At 32.5% G+C, this 21423-nt stretch overlaps 3 protein-coding genes across 3 annotated transcripts; all 3 read left to right on the top strand.

Moving 5' to 3' along the window:
- Positions 1–3773: 3773 nt before the first annotated feature.
- On the top strand, positions 3774–6654 carry LOC115979392. The gene is made up of 2 exons (XM_031101419.1): positions 3774–4207; positions 5579–6654. The coding sequence occupies exons 1-2, from the start codon at positions 3837–3839 to the stop codon at positions 6231–6233; spliced, it is 1026 nt and encodes a 341-aa protein (XP_030957279.1). The 5' UTR covers positions 3774–3836; the 3' UTR covers positions 6234–6654.
- Positions 6655–7679: 1025 nt separating this feature from the next.
- On the top strand, positions 7680–12064 carry LOC115979395 (protein translocase subunit SecA-like). The gene is made up of 5 exons (XM_031101420.1): positions 7680–8024; positions 8533–8681; positions 9643–9804; positions 10883–10998; positions 12023–12064. The coding sequence occupies exons 1-5, from the start codon at positions 7775–7777 to the stop codon at positions 12039–12041; spliced, it is 696 nt and encodes a 231-aa protein (XP_030957280.1). The 5' UTR covers positions 7680–7774; the 3' UTR covers positions 12042–12064.
- A 4925-nt stretch (positions 12065–16989) lies between these two features.
- On the top strand, positions 16990–18171 carry LOC115979635 (putative defensin-like protein 184). Its single transcript, XM_031101690.1, has 2 exons — positions 16990–17044; positions 17999–18171. Exons 1-2 carry the CDS (start codon positions 16990–16992, stop codon positions 18169–18171), a joined length of 228 nt encoding a protein of 75 aa, XP_030957550.1.
- The last annotated feature ends 3252 nt before the right edge of the window (positions 18172–21423 follow it).

Here is a 21423-nt window from a genome sequence, read left to right on the forward strand (position 1 = left end):
TCAATGAGATTGAAAAGGAAACATAATGCCAATTTACACAATTGTTGAAATAAATTGCACGGAAGAGTCGAACAAAAATTGTAAATTTTCACTTATAAAAGTTACAACTTAAGAGGAAAAAAAAATACTAAGACCAAAAGTGAAACTCTAACACCAATAATGTTGTATAGTCTCAACCTTCAGATGAATAAAATGACATTGTTAGGAAGTAAAGACAAATAAATGTACCAAATTTTGAATAAAGATTGCTTTAGTCATCTGGCTTAAATAGTATAACTATTTTTAAAAAAATTGCTTTGGACACTTGTAAGCCAATAAACAAAACAAACCCTCATCACACAAATTTGGAAAGAATAGATGTTGAACTATATGAATGTAAAAAAGAAGAAAAGGTACCAATTGAATGGCAAAAAAGAGCATTAATCGAGTAAAAATATAAATTGATCATATATATGAAAAAAAAAAGGGTGAGACATTAAATTCAAGCTGAAGATGAGCTACTAATAACATATTTCATAATTTAAATTCAAATTCAAATCTATAAAGATGTATTTCATGACTCTAGCCGACCTTTTCTTTACATACCAACAATAAAAAAAAATAAAACAAAGTTATAAATCAAAGTTTACAATTGTTTTATGTGTTAGTTTTTTTATTATAAATTATTATTGTTTCTTGATTACACCTAGCATCATTGTATATGAACGCTAAAATACAAATATATTTGTAACAAATTAATGGTGAAATATGTCTAGTATTCCATAGCAAAAGTGATTCTCATCAGGATTTGAAATCATGAAAAACAAATAAACTAACCAAAAAAATATTCAAAAGATTTTATTTCCTTTTCAAATTAGTGGTGAAGGGAAAAATAAAACTATAGCTCCCCAATCTTTAATCTCTCTCTCTATATATCTTCATTGAGGCATTCCCTTAATAAAAATCATCAACATTGCTAATCAATGCAATAAACCCCAAAATGCAAGAGAGTAGGGAAAACCGATTAAAAAAAGCATTAAAACAAACAAAAGGGATAAAAAATTTTATCACCTTCAGTCTTGCAGTAAGGTAGAAGCTTGGCTCACTCCATAATGGTTTGCAACCACCTACAAATCAAAAAATCTCAAATTAAATTGCTGAAATTTTTTTTAGCTTTTCCGGTTTAGAGTTTTGTTTACATTGCAAACCTTTGCTCAAGGTGATGGCATTTTTGGCAGGTTACTATCATAAGCTCGCAAAACTTTTCTTGTTTTACTCAATTTGTACAATCATACACCCCATTAACCCCACGGTGGGGTTAAACTGCCGATATAAAACATGGAATTCAAATTGGATTTAAAATACTCGTATTAGAATAGCCAACTATAATACTACTTTCTAACTGAAACAACCTCCTCAAATATCTAGTACAATTTACATAGACACACAAATGTGAAAAGAATCTGACTTGAAGGCCCAAACTAACTGAGAAGGAAGAAGCCGATCTAAGACTTCAATATATGTAAAAACTACATAGTATGTTTGCCAATAAAAGTTAAAACACCATAAATTTCACTCACCTCCACCTTCTCCGTCATCACTTGCCTCGCTTCTCCGTCCTTGTGGTCACTCTTCTTGCTAGATTTTCTAGAGCAAGCAAATATTACCTGAGACCTTTCTCATTGAATTTGAAGGAGAGAGCTTTGTTTTTAGGTTTCTTGCCGTATGGTCTTGTAGACAGGTTTTACTGCGTATGGTCTTGTAGTAGGGTTTTATATAGAGTAGTTTTGTTTAAAAAAATAATAAATATATAAGATATAAAACCTAAAATAAAAAGAAAATTAAAATAGTGGTGACGTGGAAAAAATAATAAATATATATAAGATATAAAACCTAAATAAAAAGAAAATTAAAATAGTGGTGACGTGGAAAATTGTGGGAGTTTCAAAGGCTTCGGTTTTATATATATATATAGATTAAAAAAACTTGGGATTTATTTAGTAAAATATTTTTAGTAACGTTATTTAAATGTCATAAAAGAATGTGTGGGTTAAAAAAGTGTTATAAAAATATGTGTTGTGTAAACTTTAAAAAACAATAACTAGCGCGTGTGCTCAAAGACTCTTCTATATTTTGGGTAAATTTTAATAATTTACATTCATCATAATTTGGAATTACTATATTTTTCAATTACAAAAATTCTTAAAAGTGTGATAAATGTTATGGGTGTGCGGTGAAATAAGAATCCCATTCCAATAAAGAATGATCTTAAGCTGCTTGTGTTTGAACTTGCAACATTGTCCTGGAATGGCAAGGAAGAACCAAAAAAATAATGAACTTTTAAGGAGAAAATTACTTACAAACTGAGTCTCTAAGTTCAACCTCCAAAGTTGCTAGATATTTGAGAAGTTAAAAAAAATGCAAGGATTTGGCTACTAATTCAGTTCAGAGGACTAAAAAATCTTGCTCAACAAAAGGACGGTAATAGAGCTATCAAAAAAGAACTGAAGTTAAAACAAACACAAACCCCAAACAATTTTGCAACCATCTAATAAGCTTTCTATAAAAAAAACAAAACAAATTTGCAACTATTAGATAAAATAAAAAATGTAGAAAAATTCAGCAGACGCAATGCCCAACAAAATCATCAACAATTTAAAAAAGAAAAGGCAATACCTCAACATGCCTTGCATTTGAGGGCTCAGGTGGCAACTCAAAATCCAAGATCTCTTCCTTTGGCACTACTACTTTCTCAGCATTAGGATCCGGGGAAACCAATAGAATAGCAAGCATGTGATTATGTGAATATACAAATGCATTCAACTATCTCTAAGGACCAAAATTATCACAAAAACTTAGACACATACCACGTCGAGAAAAAAAAAACACAGCAATCTTGAAAACAATTTTTAGCAATCCACTAAGCAACCAAATCAGCCTATAAACAAAACTAAGCCAAAGTCAATGTAAATATGTAGTTTCGATTACTCTGCAAGAGTAGCAATTTTGTTACCTTTTAGTCTATCACGTACCGAGAGATAAAGAGGTGTCTGTGTTTGTATAGGACTCTATTGCTAAAAAAACCGGTCTAATAAAATAACAACCTTTTTAAGACACTACCATAAAATTTAAGATTTGAAATGGAGTAAACTGTTGTTTAGTATTTGCTACTTTTTAGGAAAAATATATATCAAACTTGTGTGAGATATATATATATATATATATATATATTTTTGGCCAATTAAAAAAGTAAAGAAAGAAAAAAGTTTAGACTTGAAGTTTATTTCTGAATAAGTGGGTTAGTGAAAGAGTAATTTTATTTTATAGGCAATGTTTTAGTGGGGGTTAAAGATTAAAAATACATTTTTACTTTATTGTCTTTTAGTTCTGTCTATACTTAAACTTAGGAAAATAGGAATATTTTGGATAAAAAAATTTTAATTCAAACAGAGGTAGTCCCTTAAATAGTACTCCCTCCGTCCCACTTTGTTTGTCCTCTATTCCATTTTAGGATGTCCCAAAATATTGTCCTGTTTCTAAAAATAAAAGTCATTAATTTACTAATGTTCCTATTATACCCCTATTTTATTAATAATTCAATTTTTTGATAAATTTATTTAAGGATAGTTTTGGAAACTTATACAATTTTAAAAGGTAGACAAGACAATAAATGATGTTCCCTTAAAAAGTTTGACTTTTCAAATAGGACAAACAAAGTGGGACGGAGGGAATAGTATAAATTATTACTAAACTATAAAAAAAAAACATTAAAACTGTGTCTAACAAAGCGAAGTACCAAACAGGTCTCTGAGTTTGTGCTCAAATCACAGTTCAGAGAGAGAGAGAGAGAGAGACGCATGGCTCTCACATCATCGGCGACACCGAAGGGCATAGTGATAACAGTACCAGTTCTCGTACTTGCAGCTTCGGTTGCCGCTATTTTCTTGGTCTTCCTTTTGTCTTCTCTTTCCTCTTGCTCTTGTCCCTCTAATATTAATATCAACACTTCTCCCGTGTCCGGTTCCACCGCCGAACCCCGTGTCCCCGTGTCCATCGCTGACGATGATGCTGGCGGTGGTGCTGGCCGTGTCGCCGTGTCCACGACCAAAGAGGATGTGGAGTGGGTGAAGGATCAGATCCGATTCAACGGCCTTCATATGCAGGATAATGTGCTCCGCAAAGGAATTAACCCCCGCACCAGAGCCCAGCAACTCCAAGATCTCGAACAGTTTGTACATTCTCTCTATCTTTGTAGTTTATATTTGTTTCTATATGTGTGTATGTATGTTTTATGTGTGTATTTATGAATGTGTTGAAATGGGTGTGTGTTGTTTTAACTTGTCAGTGTGAATTCAAATGTGAAGTTTTAAAATTTGTGTGTAGTTGTGATATGGGTATGTGGCATATTTTTGTTTATCTATGTGTTTATGTGTCTATTTGTTTATTTATGTATTGCTCTCTTAATTAGGATTTAAGAGTTGTGTTTATATTTTCTGCGTGTGCATCATGTAGTTGTTTTAGAATTGGGATTAGTCTTTCTTTTTGTGTGTGTGTGGAATTTATGAGAATAGAGTGAGTGGAACTGAGTTGGTTTGTTTTTAGTGTTTTGGTTAATGTGGTGGGCAGTGAGGGAGTCGGGTTTGGAACCGAGTGATTTGGGGGTTTGGGGTGAAAGTTTTAGATGGTGGTGGCTTGTGGGAGGAGGAATGCAAACGAGGGAAAAAGGGGTGGGGAAATGGTCAATAAGAAATTTTGGTTGTGGATGATGGATTTTAATAGCATGGAGGGGAAAAGGGGGAGTGGGGAAGAGTGGGAAACTGAGAGGAAATGCAAGAAAATTTGGGGAAACTTTTCTGGAACATTCTGCATTGTTCAATGTGTTTATTGGAAGTTATAATTAAGCTTTGGTGTATTCAATGTGTTAATGTTCTAGAACTATGCTTTGCTTTTGTTGAATCAACTCTTTGAGTTCACACACATTTTTTTGATTGGAATACACGGATACAGGGGATTAGAGCCTGTAGACATTGTATCTGCCATTCATTGATACTGGTTTCAGAATCGTGATGGAAGTTTCCATGGAATCTGTTAAATGTTTCTCCTTTTATTGGGTTGGTCTAACTTACATGCTTAGTTTTTATGCTGTTCTGGGGCTTGGAAAATGCTTGTGCCCCTTGACTCAGGTTAGGTGGGGGTGGGGTTGGATGGGTGTTAGTGTCAAGTAGGGCAATGAATCATTTGCTTTCTGAGAAGTGCAAAAATTATCGGTAGACTATAGTTTAGAAACTATGATCAGTAGGACCACAGGAAAACAAACACAATTGGAAGCATATGATTAGAAGCTATTGCTTCCTTTCTATTTAGTTTTATTAGAAAATCACATTTAGGGACACTTCATCAATCAATTTAATGCTGGTTCTGTCTTATGCATTTATTTGGACACTTCTTGCAACATTATAATTTCAGCTTTTATTTGAAGGCTATATGTAGTATGTGTAGATTTGTCTTTTTGATATACATAGTTGAGTTTATGCATTTCAGTTTTTATTTCTTTTTATGAATGTCTTTGTCAAGATTATGAACATATTCTCCTTCCCAGATTCAAAGGCATATCGCATTATGAAGAACCTGAGGCAAACAACCACACGGCCTTTCCATGTCCTGGTGAACTTCTTGTTGAAGAGCATCACAGCAACTATGGAGAGCCCTGGGCAGGTGGGCGGGATGTGTTTGAGTTCCTTGCTGAATCCAGCCACCTCACGCCTGACTCACGTGTCCTTGAGATTGGCTGTGGCACCCTCCGAGTTGGCTTGCATTTCATTCGCTATCTCAATCCTGAGCACTTCCATTGTCTTGAAAGAGATGAGCTCTCTCTGATGGCTGCATTTCGATATGAGCTTCCTTCCCAAGGGCTCCTATACAAGCGCCCTTTGATTGTGAAAGGTGAGGACATGGATTTCACCATGTTTGGTTCAGGAGTTGTGTATGACTTGATCTATGCTAGTGCTGTCTTTCTTCATATGCCTGATAAGCTTGTATGGGTTGGGCTGGAGAGGTTAGCAAGTAAATTGAAACCTTATGATGGGCGAATATATGTGTCACATAACATAAAGTTCTGTTCCCGGATGGGAGGAGAGGAGTGTACAAAGCGGCTTACGAGTTTGGGACTTGAGTATATTGGAAAGCATACACATGATAGCTTGCTTTTCAATCACTATGAGATCTGGTTTGGGTTTAGGCGGTCAAAGGAATAGTACTTTTTGGATCTGATTCTTTCTGTGATTTAGTTCATGATAAGGAAGCAGGTATCAGAGCCTTCAATGATCACAAATTACTGCAACCAAAAATATTGAGTCTTCAATCTCCTGTTGATAAATTTGTGTGGAAGAGATGGTCTCCATTTGAATGGATCATTAGCTTAAGTGCAAAATTGAACCTGTTTTGTATTTTTGAGCAGCAAAGGGTTCATTGTAACATTGTAGGTGTACGGGATTGTCATGTTATGTAATGGCTACTAGAGATGTGTTAACTTATTCTTTTCCTTCTAATTTTCCTTCTTCTTTAGTTTCATGGTTGTGCTTATTGTTGTGTATAATATTATCCAAAAACAAGGGCAATCAGATGGTTTAATGTAAAAAGACAGAGGTAAGGTAGGGTTACAAAGTACTCTAAATATTTTGTTTCAAAATCTCCTGAAGGCTATAGTAAATAGGGAATTGAGTGTCACTTAAAAAGAAGAAGAAGAAGAACGTAAATGAAGTTGGGTGGAGGAACCTTGTGTACTTAAAGCTTCAAATTTGCTCGCAGAAGCTTGTACTTGTCCAAAATATCATAGAATCTTATTAGCTAAACCAGGGGCCTTCTGAGAATCTGAAGACCTTTTAGTGTTTTTTCAAACTAAATTTTAACAATACATATAGTTGAGCTCAAATATTTGCTCCAACAAAGGACTTTGTAATGCTATAGATTGGAAATGATTATTTATTTGTAAAATCTTATTTTAAATCCATGTATTAATAAAATTTAAATCCATTGGTTGATTATCATAACTTATTTATCAATAGAAAATAAAATTACATTTTCAAACTGTCTTTATATTTCTCTTCAAATACATTGGATCCAAATGGTATGTCTTGACTCTGGTTCGATTATTGATCTTTTCCATTTGGTTTAAATTGAAAGAGTGAGAGAAAAACAAAATTACATTCTAAACTCTATAATTCATGAACAATTTCAAATAAACCTTATTTTCAGAATTTTCAAATTAAACTGTACTCTAAAAACCGTTTCAATTTAAATCATAAATCCATTTTACATGATGTCATGACCATGTATTGTTTAAACAAAATGACACCATCTATTTTATTTTTAGTCACTTTGGCTATCTATTACCTATTACACTATTAGGTATGAATATTAATTCCCTCCAATTCATATGTCATTTTGTTTTAAAATTTTTTATTAAAGATTTTACACCTTTTTACTTATTTTATTTTATTTATATTAATAAATAATATTATAGCCCCTTAAAAACCTTATGGATTGATAATGTGATAGATTGAAGATGAAACATTTGGATTTAGGTCATAAACGGGTAATATAGTGAATTAAAGATGAAACTTTTGTATTTATGCCATGTCTCAAATTAATGAGCCCTTTCTCCGTCTCTCAAAGATCAATTAAAAATCCATTCTAAAACCCTTGATAAGTTTAAACCCTAACCCAAAAGAGAGCACAAAATTAGCTTTCATAACATTTGAGAGCCAAAGGCAAATACCAAAACCCAAAGAAGAAAATGCCTTCTTCACGAATCCTAACCAACAAATTCCCCACCACCTTCTCATTTTTCACTTCCTCTTCTTCTTCTTCCACCTTAAACTACCGTCACCTAACTCCGTCACAGCACCGCTCGATCTCCTCCACGTCACAGCTCCACAACTCATGGGTGGATAAGATCAAAGGGGCCTTCACTGGGCAGAAGCAGAAGACCACTACAGGTCCAGAAGGAGGACCCCAAATCAGCTCCGAAGCGTTCACTCTCCTCCGTGAGTCTCCCACCTCACCGCCCTGTCACTCTAAAGCTGTTCTACTCTTTGCTTAGCTAAAATTTCTCCTTTTTGTGCTTCACTTTTTTGTTGATTTTTGATCATACCCTTTTGCTCTTTTGGTGCAAAATGGGCATTTTGGGCTTTATTTCTTTCAAATTTTGCATCTTTGCCATTTTTTTAATCCATTAGTAATAATTGGTTATAGTTTTAGTTGTAGTTTTTATATTTTTGGGTGTCAAATTTGTTGCTGTAGTATTTGTTTTCTTCAAATTTTGAACCTTTTGTCTTAAACAGTCAAACCCTTTTGTTCTTTTTTAGTTATTAATTTGTAGAATTACTGTACATTATGATCAGTATTACTAAGTTGTTTTTTTTTTTTTTTTGGTAGTACTCTGTACATTATGTTCAGTAGTACTAAGTTGTTTGTACATTATGTTCATCGGTTATAAGTTGTTGTTGTTGTTAATGTTGTCATAAATTAATGTTATTGTTTGTTTGATTGCAGGGTTTGCAGATGAGTTGAAGAATGCGAGAAGGATAGGGACATTCAAGCAGTATATAGTGGGACGAAGCAGTGAAGCGACATTTGCAGATGCTTTTGAGAAACAGGAAGCTATACTTCGATATCTTGGAGGCTTTGATTCTACTGGAGATGTTGGTTTTTCCATTTGATTCTTTTTTTTTTCATTTTATTTTATATAAATTTTATACATAAAAAAGATTGTTTATTCAATCAAAAGAATGGCATAATCCAAGTACACAGGAAGTATACAATAGGTACACCCACGATTAAATTTACAATTGCAATGATCAGCCAAATCTAAAAGTTTAGGAAAAGAAAACAAGCTTGAAACATTCATCCATTCAAACAAGGATCTGTGGAGTGTCAACTTCAGATCCAATATAGTTCTTTCACTCCCTTTGATTCATTTTTTTAAAATGCATATTTTGTGCTTACAGAAACATAGGAATGATATTACCACAATAAGTTTTGAAGTAGGTGTAAGCTAAATTTTCTTTTCATTGTACAAGGTGTAGCCATGGGCACAAGGAAGAAAAAGATACTACAATACAATAGAGATTCATAGGTGTATTAGTGCAAGATATTTGAACTTCACCGTGAAAAAGAAAACTCAAATGGGTGTAGTTCTGAAAATCATTGATTTATCTTGGATTTCTTGTGTTAAACAAAATAGACTCAAGCGTGTCTTGTTCTTATGGATTCCTTGGTATTTTAAATTCTAAATATTAGGGAGGTTCTTGGTTTTTTTCTGGTCAGTTATGGAGATCCTTTCTCTTTATCTTAAAATAGAACATGTGTTTTTCCTTCTCAGAGCTTAGTATTTAGTATGCCACCAACACTTGAATATAGTCCATGAATTTCATTACATGTTCCTCTCAATACTAATGCCGAATGATTCTCTACTGCCAATATTTCCACCGTGGGACCTTTGACCAATTAAACTATGACTTATAGAGCTGAAAAAAACTACATTATTTGAAGAATACTGCTGAAGTATTTTCATCTAGGAAAGTCCTATAATGGTTCTTTATTTCTTTGGTGATTTTTTGGGGCAAATCTCCTCATTTTGGTTTTAGGTCTCTTGATGTGTAGAATATTCAAAGCAGTCAAAAACAAGAAGCAGCAAAGCATTGTAATTGCACGGTGGCAGATGTAGAGAATGCACTTGCGAAGTTTACATGGGCCAAAGAGGCACAAAAGAAGCTAGAGAAGTTAAAAGAAGAAGGGAAACCTATGCCGAAGAACATTGCTGAGGTAGATTTCTCTTGGCTTTTTTTTTTTTTTTTTTCCTTCTGCCAAAGTGTTCTAGTTTTGTGGATTTGTAATGTTTCATGCATATGAATGATAGAAACCTCATTACCTGTCTACTATTTGTAAAATTACTAATTGAGATGTCTAATTCTGTTTTAAGCTTATTTTAGATCAGGTAAACTTGAATAGTACACTTTTAAGCATTTGCATGGCAGTACATAAGTGTGTTATTGTATTCTAGTCTTTGGAGGGATGTATAGCACTTACTGTTTTCTGGTTAATTACCCACTTCCTTGACAAGGCATAGTTTTTTCTTGCACCTGTGGACAAAATAGTAGTCCCAGATTAGTGGCGTAGTATGTTTGCCCCTATTTTTTTATTTCTAAAGTAAGGATCTTGTTGATTGGGAATGGAAAAAGTGTACCCAAGAATATGGGATGTATAGTATATACATGGGATGCAACACTATGATTGATTCTATTAAATTGAGTGGATTTTTATATGTTGGCTGTATGAAGGATTTTACACAAAAATGAGGAAAAAGATGGGGGTGTGGGTGTAAGTCTATTTAATCCTTGATGGGATAAATTATGGTAAACCCTTTATGTAGGCTTCTCCCTCTGTCTCTGTCTCTCTTGGTAGGGCCTATATCCTTTTTGATCACACACCCCTGTGCCATTTACTGCCCCAAGTCCATGCAGAACCAGTATAGAGTCACATTGTTTGGAACTCTGGGTTCTAATGTTGGATTGTATCACCTTGCAAAAGGACTCCCTTGATCCTGGTTTTTCACTGACCTCTGTATGTATATGCTACAAATACATGCATCGATTACCAGATTTACCTAAAGCCACTTGTACAATTGTCTAATTCTTTCTTCACTCTAGAGTCTAGATTATGTAGGCAGGTAAGACTGTAGGCATGCATATCTATACACCACTTGGTTGTGTAGAATGTAGAATACATGCATGTTAATTCCTTTCTGTTTGCTGGTTGAGGGGCTGGTTCAATTTTCTTGATCTTTCCTTAGAAATGCAAATTGAAAATACACTTATGATCATTTGTATGTTATGCTCTGTAGGTGCAAAAACTGATGGGTTCAACACCATTGGATATTGCCAGGTCTAATTTGGCCAAGAGTGGGCAAATCAGTAGAAATGCGCTATGCCCTTGTGGTTCCAAGAAGAGATACAAAAGGTACACTTTTTTTTTTTTTTTTTAATATTTATAAGACAAATGTTATATTTTATGTGCTTGAACTTTTAGTAATCTTTTCTACTCTTATATAATTTGGCTTGAAGCACAGTATATTTTACTGGCATATGGGATAGACTATCACATAGGTTTTTTTTCCTTTCACAGTTCACCTGATTCTCTCATGAAAAATAATGCATATTATTCCTTCAAATTTTTTTACACTATAATTATTTTAAAATTTTGTGAATTGTAACTCTTTTCATGCTTGTAATTCTTCTGTAATAAATAGAAACCAAGTAATTTGACTTGATAAACACTTAATACTTTGGAATTCATGGCTTTCTATAGCTGAGTGTGCTGTTCATAAGTTGTCACAAGCTAGTTAATCAGCTGAGAAAAACTTGTGACTATCAAGGATAAGGGTTCATTTAACAGATAGTGTTTTGAGGTTGATAAGCACTTCATACTTTGGAATTCTTGGCTTTCTATAGCTGAGTGTGCTGTTCATAAGTTATCACAAGCTATTTAATCAGCTGAGAAAAACTTTTGGCTATCAAGGATCAGGGTTTGCACTAAACAGAAAATGTTTTGAGGTCATTCACTTTTTTTTACTTAAATTGCCATAGTAAGTTATACAACTAGAGGTAGACCTCCCATAACTTTAAAAACCTTTTTTTCTACCATGGGTTGGACCTCAAACCTCTCCTTATGGAAGGTGAAAGAGGAACCACTCAATTCTCCCATAAGCTTAGTATGTTTTGTTATTTCCTGTCAGTATACTCATTTTCAGCTCGAGTTCCTCTTAAACTCAGTGATTAAAGTAATGGCAGCTGAATTCTGTTTCATAGGGCATATGTTCAAGTTTTTGTTGAAAGATAAGAAATAATTTTGTAGCTTAGACATATTTTGTACCTCCTATTAATGTAGTGTCCAGAATGGGCTGCATGTCTACAACATGCATTCATTTAATGATTGATCAGCTTGTTCCTTCACGTTTTTTATTTTTATTTTTATTTTTATGAAGGTGCTGTGGGAAGGATTGATCTGAGAACAAAAAATTTTCAGCTAAAAGAATCCTATTCCAAATCTTGGAAATGAGAGGTGTGCAGAGCTAGTAGAATCAATTTGCTGTCTCAAATAATGTCTCGTTGAAGCCCTTTGCTTTATTTCAGTGAGCTGGACAATTTGGCCTGTAGACGAGATCCTCACACTGCTTGCAGGGAACTGATGATCAGATGGGTTTTTAACCTAATTGGTTGCCCTGCTTATTCATTTTTGTAATGAAATTACAAATTTGCTTATAGAATGCATAAAAACCTTATTCTTTAGTCTCGTGTCTCTTTATCTTTCTCTTAAGTTGACCGATCTGTTTGTGTCAGAGTGGGTGCGTGCACAGTTAATTTGTTTGGGATTGAGATCCGGTGCAATTCACTTCAATCCTCTCACAATTTTTTTTTTCTTTTTTTTACTATTTTACTTTTACTCATTTTTTATATTCAATGGTTGAGATTTAAAGTTGCTTTTTGCAACTTCAAATCTCAACTATTCATATCAATTGCATCAAGTAGGTATTGCACCTAATCTCAATCCGTTTATTTGTTCTGTTTTTCAATCATGTTTCAGCACTGACCCTCAAACCAGAAAATTATTGATTTCTTATTCATTAGATCCTTCCTGGATGTTCCATAATGGCTAGTCAATTTGGTAGAACTTGACCAACTATATACATAAAATGGTGGATGTTGCCAGCCACAAAGTAGAAAATGCTGAGAAAGCATTGATCAAAGTGATGGTGATTGGTGATGTGACCCTGTGACCATGACCCTAAAACATGAGCTGTTCATGACCAGAAACAAATGTTGATGAACGATGAGAATGTAATGTACCAGATACTTTCAGATATTGTGTGAAAGAAAATTAGATTATTTTCCATTCTCTTGTTTGTTTGAAGGCAATTAGGCTTCATACCTGTGTTTATTGAGAGCCATTAAGTTATAGAGTGGCCTTCCCCCCTCTTTATATCCCTTCTATCTTTATTCAGTAGTGATTCAGTACTCACCTTTTACCTAGTATTTGATCTCAAGAGTCAAGACCACGACTGTGATGCATAAATTTTGGCTTAAATGAGTTGTAGCCCTTCAGATTGGTGCATGTCAATACTTATTGCAATCTTAACTAATTAACAGAATCGATACACTTCAACATTTATCAATCTTTTGATAGGTAAGATACATGCACACAATGGGTCTCAGAGCCAAGGCCAAACCTTCCATCTAGAACCGATAAGAGAAGGAGGTGCTAGTTAAGCTAGAGCTCATTGACAATTCATCAATCTTAGACTAAATTTTTTTATTTTTAGGGGGGAGGGGTTTGGACTAACATTGAAAAACCTCTAAGCTATAATCATGATATGAACAGTACCGGGTTAACTTGGCTAAGCCCGAGTGTGATTTGTTAACAAGCTTGAAAATCGGTTGGAATTGGTTCGAGCTGAACCTGTGCTTGAATTTATCAAACATGACCTAGTCAAGCTTGAAAGCTACTACTGCTTGGCATGGCTTCTTTACACACTTACAAGGATATAATTGCACTGCTTTAGTTAGTGCTTCTTTAATTTATCTTTGATAAAATTTGAGGCCAAAACCATACTCAGCTTCTAGGCAGAGTTGTAGTTTTTTAAAGGTGGAATATTCTATATTCAGATGCGAGTTGTTCGGCCTTTTAAGTTTGAAAATCCACATTGGATAATAACCTCAAATTGAGTGGATAATATACCATAACTTGGTCCAGACCCATAAACTTAAGTTTTTGAGTTAAGTAATACTTTTATATGTTTTGTGTTAAGTTAATTCTTGTTATCTCTCCCCATATGATAATTTGAAACATTTAATAAAAGTAGTTCAACCCACACAAAATAATAGTTAGTGCAATCCATTGTACTCCAACCAAATCAAGTGGTGTTCATATAAAAAAGAAAAAGAAAATAAAAGACATGAAGTAATTATCTGGGAATAGTATAAAATGAAGTTGATAAGGATAGTTCCCCTCCCCATGCGGGAATGTTTCAGATAAAGTATGGAGAAAGAAGAAAAAAAAAGCATTTGGCTATTATGTTTCTTTTCATATTTGTAGACTATAGTCATTGATGATGTAAATGTGGGTTTTTGTGGTTCTTTTATTATGGACCCATAATGTGAATGTGATGGATCAATTTTTAGACACGAGGAAGCTCTTATTCTTACCCTAATTAAATGGAAATTGGCTCATTAAGTTATTATTCACTATTTTGGAGTTAAGAGTTTGAGAGTAGTCTTTTCTCTCCACACACCCTCCTTTCCCTTCTATAGCCACCATCAAGTACAAGGGATTCAAAGCTGTAGTGGAGGGTTCATGTAATGGGAGGTTTGCTCTTAACCTAAACTTTTGCATATGCTATGAAATTGAAATGAGTATATGTATATAGAATAAAATCTAACAATAGGCCAAGGAGATTCCTCTAAATTGGTTTAAAGAAATTTTCTTTTTCTTTTCTAGTATCAAGAGAAAATCTTGAATAACAAACTTTCTAAAAAAGAATGATATTAAAAAAAAAAAAAAAAAAAAAAAAAAAAAAAAAACACAATCCTCCTTCGAGATATAAGTACCTGTTGGTGACCTCCAAAAGTATGCAAAAATGACAATACACCCCTTGAGCTTTGTAATTTTGTAATACTAACAACAAATATGATGAAATTACCATTTTATCCTTGATTTACTTGATTAAGCAATTCAATTAACTTAGTTTTTGGGTAAATTGTGTAACTCAATAACAAAATAGGCTTTTCATCAATAAGCCAAGGGAGAGATAAGAATATTATCACTTAATGAAGGGCATGCATGAATTTAGTCAACAACATTAGAGTTATTTATAAAGGGAAAGTAAGAATATCAAATTAGTTTTCAACAACATTAGAGTTATTTATAAAGGGAAAGTAAGAATATCAAATTAGTTTTAATGTTCATCACAAAGTTCAAGGAGATGACTGTCATTTTGCAAAAATTATGTAGGTCATTGTCATTTCCTTATACCTGGAGGAAGATTGTTTTAATTATCCCTTAAAAAAAAAAAAATAAAGAGTAAATACAATACTTTTTGATATATAGCTTTTGGTGCGATGGTGATGGGAGGGGTAAGGGTTGGAGTTTAATTGTTCAGGAAGGAGCTTCACACACATATACACTTAAATTAGGTTAAAATATAATTTCTATCTTGTATATATAGGGGTGTTCACCAAACTACATAAATCGCACCAAAACCGCTCGTAAAATTGCATAACCGCACTGCAAGTAACAATATACCGCACCGCACTGCAAGTAACAATACGCCGCACCGCACTGCACCACATGGTACAGTGCGGTTTGCGATTTTATAATAAGAAAACCGCACAAACCGCACCGCACCGCACCCTCTCTATATATTAATATATTTATTTATTTTTAATATTAAATATATTATTAATTGTTTAATAACCCTAGTTTTCCAAAAAAAAAAAAAAAAATTGATAATCCTAGCAAGTGTTGACAAGAAAAACAAACCCAAAAAAAAGAAAAACTAATTAAATAATTTAAAACTTGGCAAAAAAAAAAAAGGAAAAATTAGTTTTGGGACGGGTAGGAAATGCTTAAAATTTGAAAAATATACCAACTTCAAACCTCATCTTATATATAGCATCGCACATGTGACCGCGAAAATGAGGTGTGGTGCGGTTATGATTTTGGTTAAACTCTAAACCGCACCACACCTCACATGTGACAGCAAAAATAAGGTACAGTGCAGTTATGATTTTAGTTAAACCGCACCGCAAAGTGCGGTGCTAAAAATGACCCAAAACAGTACCGCACCGCAACTGCAAACACTCCTCTATATATATATATATATATATATATAAAGAAAAAAAAAAAAAGGTTATCTTTTATATTTTCTAGAATCATACATGGCCCATGTTAGAAAATTCTGTCAGCAAAAAATGAATATTAACAATCAAATTTTTGTTTTTAAATATTGAAGATGTGATAAAATCTAATCAATTTATTTTAAAATATAATTTTAAGAATTTTACAGTTGAATTACCCTAAGGACTTAAAATATATATCATAAAATAAATAAAATTAAACCCCGTATATATCATAATAATTTAATAAGTGATGTACAAACTCGTCCCTTCCAAATGATCAAAGGACAAAGGCCAACCTTTCACACTTGAAGAAGACAAAATTCTTTAACTAACATTCTGATTTGACAAAGAGGTTTGTGACTGTCACAGTCTCGTATAAAAAAAATCATAATTATTCCATAATCAGGCTAAACGCCATCTTAAAAAATATTATGACTGTCATGGATTCTTGACTTTTGGAATGATCCCTTATATGTGGAGGGTGAGAAATATAGAAGTCTTGATTATATTGACTATTTTTTTTTCTTTATAATTCAAATTAACATAGTCATTTATATATGTTATAATCCTCTTTTCTTCCTCTAAAAAAAAGTATTATAATTCTCTTTGAAATTATTTTTTATTTTCATATGAGTGATGGTTAATTATTATTTATTTTTAGTGGACTAACAGAGTATTTATTGTTTTGAAAGAACTAACAAAGTAGTTACTAATTTCTATATTTGTAATTTCCTCAAAAAAAAATGTTCATGTTTGTTAGAAACATATCTTGGGTTATTTTATATCAGCTTTTGACATTTGTCGACTTGTCACCAATTAAACCAAAAGTTAATATTAAACAGTCTATTATATACTAATTAATACTAAAGTTTCTGCTATCCATGTTTAGCTTTGGGTCCCTTGGAATTAATACTAAAGTTTCTAATTCAGTGACTGAATATGTACCTCATACCATGATATATACATTGTCTTCATCAGCGGAAAAAGAGAGATACGGTAATATTCTCCAATGCACTATAAAGAGAGCAAAGAGCACCAAATAATTAACTCATCAGAGATGGCAAAATTCTCTACTTTGTGTTTGCTGCTTATCATCCTCGTGATCATCTGCGGTAAATATTTCAAATTTAATTTGTTGATTAATCCATTTTACTCTATTTGATCTACTTTGATTTGCTTTGTTAATCCAACATAAGGCATAAGTGGTTCGTGAGTTTGCTTATTTTTGTACTTACATCATCATGAATATATGGTCTTTGGCTCTCTTAGTGAAACCATGCAAGTCACATATCTCATGTGCTTCTACATTAATTTTGGCTTCTCACTTGTAAGAAAAATATGTAGCCGTAAAAGAAAGTAGCCAGTTTCTTTCTTTTTGATACGAATACTGAAATTTCATTCATTTTTACATCATTTGATAGAACATATTCTAAAAAAACAAGGGTTTTTGGTAAAGCCTATTGGTATGATCCTATGTATTTTTTTTCTTTTTTTGCGGCCGAAAAAAATAGTGTTTCACAAATTCTGAACAGAATGACCCTTAATTTACTTCAGCTCCAAATCTTTAACTTCTCTTGTCACTTAAAATGTTAGTGAACCTTCATTCATAAAAGATAAATAAAAATTGTTACGTACTGAAAGTCTGAAACACCCATTTCTTTTCATTTATACTATGCTATAGCTCTAAAATAAAATTCAAGATCTACTGGCCACATCATCCTACTTTAAACTAGCTCTATATACAAAAATTAACGACAAATCAAACAAAATAACAGTAACAATTAAATTACGTTAGTATTATCCAATTAAAATGAAATTTTGATTTGATTATAATCAAATATCAAGTCAATTAATTATTGTGACCTAAGTGAGTGATCCCTTCATTTGGTGCTGATATACATGTAGCAAAGCACAAAGTTACAAGTTTAATTAATGGAGAGAATCCAAAATAAAAGATAAAAAAAATTATCTATATATATTGTTATCACAACATTTTTAGAGGTCATAGCTAGAGTCATAATTTTGCTTCAGTGATTGATGAAGTGCAATTCTGAATTTGTGGACAGATGATAGAATGGTGCAAATGGCAGAAGCAAAAGACTGCCACAAAGTTTGGAACTGCAAGGGAGATAACCATTGCTGGGAAGACTGTAAAAATCGATACAGTGGAAAAGGAATGTGTGACTTATACACAGCACCTGGTGTTCCCAAGCAGTGCTTTTGTGCATACAAATGCTGATGTGTCACGTTTCCATCTTAATTAATTATTGTACTTAAACCCAAGGAGAAACTTATCGATAATTATATAAAATAATGAAAAGCTTTCGTAGATTATATGTTACCATCCATGTGTTAGGAAGATAATGTTATATTACTGTTTAATTTATAATTGGTGCTATGTTTTGTTGTTGTACACTTGACATATTGCTTTATGACAATGTAAATATTTAACGGTAATCTTTTTTAGCAGAAGATTAGATAATGGCACCCAAATGAATGACAGAATGGCTTTGTTCAACAAAAAGATTTGTTCGTTTTTTGTTTTTTTTTTTGGGTATATAGTCCAAGAAAAATGTTAAAGTAGTTAATGTGGAAAACGAGATGAATTAAATTACACAGAAAATTACAATCTATATCTTTGTGATTTATTAGTCCTTCCAATTCAGTCAATGAATTTTCATTTGTTATATTCAACCCCTTAAAATTAAGAAGACTAAAATGAAATTGCTAGGGTTAATTGTGACTAAATTGTGATTGGACCAAACCAAATGGGGTCAATTGTTTGTCCAATAAATGCAAAATCCGTTAATTTAGACAAACCCCTAATAGTTTCATTTTAATCTAAATTTTAGGGAGTAAAATGTAGCAATTAAAAGTTTTGGATTTAAATTATGATGATAAAGTCAAACTATGGGAGGGAAATTGCAATAATCCTAAATTAGATTAATGAAAAGGTGGACTTAGAAATGATAATAGGGTGAGGCGGGGTTGGAGGGCGTTGTAACCCTACCCTTAATTTAGTTTTGAAGCAGACCTAAGGAATCTATGGATTTGATTATTTGGGTATTAACTATTAACCCATTAGAAACTGGGTCAAGTGTGAGATTCATGGATTTCTAATAAGTCAATTCACTTTTGTAATTTTTAATAAAAAGATTCTATATTATTTGAAAAGATATATTATAATTCCGTAGCCATGCAGACATTGACATTAACAAAAATTAAAAGAAGGATCAATAACACTTATTTTTTAAATTTAAAGGATCAATATCAATATCACTTCTTGTTGTTTTTGGAAGCAAAGCTCTGCATTGATTAATAACAATATAAGGAAGACTATTACTTCATAATTAATATAAGAAAAGACTATTACTTCATAATTAACAATAAGATAAGGAAGGACTATAACTTCATAATCCACAAGGATCAATGAGTAATTCTTAGGTACTCCTGAAGTACGAAGAATTGTACTCTCTCATCTTACATTCATGATAGAGTCCACTCATTAAATTCATTATGGGGTCTACCATGAATGTGAGAGAAGGAAGCATCATTTTTCCGTGTTTCGAAAATACTTAAGAATTTTTCAGGATCCTTTCAAAAAAAAAAAAAAGAATTTTTCAAGATCAATCATCAATAGCATTGATTAATAACACTCATTTTCTTTTCTTTTTTTGTTGGAAATAAAGCCCTGCATTAATTAATAATAATATTAGGAAATAGTATAACTTCATAATTAATAATAATATAAGGTAGGGCTATTACTTCATATATAATTAATGAAATGGGTTTAACTTCACAAGAGTTACATATTTTTAATTTTTTAGACCATTGATTTGTATTAGATTTAAGGGTGGAAAAACACTAGAATATAGTGTGTTATTATTAATGTTCTCTATAAATTAGTAATTTAAGTCATTAAAAAAAATTGCATTAATTCTCCACTCTCCACGTCATCATCTTCTTCCCCTCTTCCTAGAGATAAGCTTAATATTCCCCATGACATGGACTCTCTCTTCGTCAATCTCCATCGAGGCTTATAGTTATGTAAAAGTTTGCATTACCTTACAAGGTCAAAATCTGTTTCATTAAAAGCATTCAAAATATTTAAAACTCTTTTCATAGCACTCAAAAACCTCAAGCTGGCCCTTAGTTAGAACACTCCCAGATTCAACTTAATATTACTTTTGTTGTATATTTTAGAAATCATGACATGTTGATCTTCTGAATTTGGCAAAAATAAATCAAAAAAAAAAAATTATCAATTTGTCTTCTTCTCTGGGTTCACGTTTAAGAATAGAGAGAGAAGCTAGCAATTAAAATTTTGATTTGGGGTTTGATGAATCTATTTCTGAACCGAGAGAGAGAGAGAGAGAGAGAGAGATTTTGGGTCTATTGAATCCATTTGGAGAATTAATGCCGCTTTTTATTTAATAAGAAAAGTTAATGCCTTAAATTACTATTTCTAGAGAACATTAATAATATGATTATGAGTCTTTTTTCACCCTTAGATCCAATACAAATTAATTATTTAAAAATTGAGTAACTTTTATAAAATTACACTAGGTGTAACTTGAATATATCTCATAATTAATACTAACAATATAAGGAAGGACTATTACTTCAAAATTAATTTGTTGCTTCATTACATGAAATATGGCTTTGTTGGAAATAAGATTGGTACCCAAGTGCCCTAAAGGAGTATAGAATTGCATAATCCTTGTACATCGACTCAAGGATGGCAAAACTCTCTACCTTTTGCTATGTTCTTCTTCTCCTAATGATCAGCTGTGGTAAATACTTCAAAATTTATAATTTTATGATTTATTTCTCTCTTTTATGTGATGTATTTGATTTTCTTTGTAAATCCAAAATAGGCTAGGTGGTTGGTGGCTAGGTTTTTATATCCATTTCTCCCTTTTTAGAGATCAGCTTCGGAATATGTGTCAAACATTTCTTGTTCATTCATTTCTCCTTTTTATACGATTTATTTGATTTCCTTTGTAATTGTATATACATTATTTGGGTATGATTTTTATCTTTTGGGATTTGAAACTAAAAAGACGTTATTGAAGAAGAAGTGACCATTACTGAAGAACAGTTTAGAAGAGTTACAAAAGAAACAAAAAACAGAGAAAGACGAAATTAAAATTTTCTCAACAAGAGTTTTCAAACAATTTACTGGAAACACCACGGCAAAATTGTCAAGTAAAGATACTCCATTAATTAGTTATATATATTTATATATATTATCATAATTATTTTTTGAGGCAAAAACCAAAGTCATAACTTAATTAAGTTTCTTTGTGATTGATTCAATGTCTACTGTGACTGTGTAGGTGAGAAAATGGTGCCCATGATTGAAGCAAAAGATTGCTACAAAGCTTGGGATTGCAAGGGTGATGGCCGATGCCGAGCGGACTGTCAAAACCATTTCAAAGGACGGAGTGTGTGACTTATTCACTGCACCATCTGTTCCTAAGCAATGCTT

The sequence above is a fragment of the Quercus lobata genome, chromosome 3 (assembly GCF_001633185.2).
Source record: "Quercus lobata isolate SW786 chromosome 3, ValleyOak3.0 Primary Assembly, whole genome shotgun sequence".
Taxonomy (NCBI): domain Eukaryota; kingdom Viridiplantae; phylum Streptophyta; class Magnoliopsida; order Fagales; family Fagaceae; genus Quercus; species Quercus lobata.

What these genes read in the sequence shown, in the direction of transcription:
- LOC115979635 (XM_031101690.1), top strand. Translation starts at nt 16,990, where the DNA reads ATGGCAAAATTCTCTACTTTGTGTTTGCTGCTTATCATCCTCGTGATC. An exon ending in CATCCTCGTGATCATCTGCG is followed by an intron (nt 17,045 to 17,998) that starts GTAAATATTTCA and finishes ATTTGTGGACAG; the next exon opens with ATGATAGAATGGTGCAAATG.
- LOC115979392 (XM_031101419.1), top strand. Translation starts at nt 3,837, where the DNA reads ATGGCTCTCACATCATCGGCGACACCGAAGGGCATAGTGATAACAGTA. An exon ending in CAACTCCAAGATCTCGAACA is followed by an intron (nt 4,208 to 5,578) that starts GTTTGTACATTC and finishes TCTCCTTCCCAG; the next exon opens with ATTCAAAGGCATATCGCATT.
- LOC115979395 (XM_031101420.1), top strand. Translation starts at nt 7,775, where the DNA reads ATGCCTTCTTCACGAATCCTAACCAACAAATTCCCCACCACCTTCTCA. An exon ending in GCTTTGATTCTACTGGAGAT is followed by an intron (nt 8,682 to 9,642) that starts GTTGGTTTTTCC and finishes CTTGATGTGTAG; the next exon opens with AATATTCAAAGCAGTCAAAA. An exon ending in TGCCGAAGAACATTGCTGAG is followed by an intron (nt 9,805 to 10,882) that starts GTAGATTTCTCT and finishes TATGCTCTGTAG; the next exon opens with GTGCAAAAACTGATGGGTTC.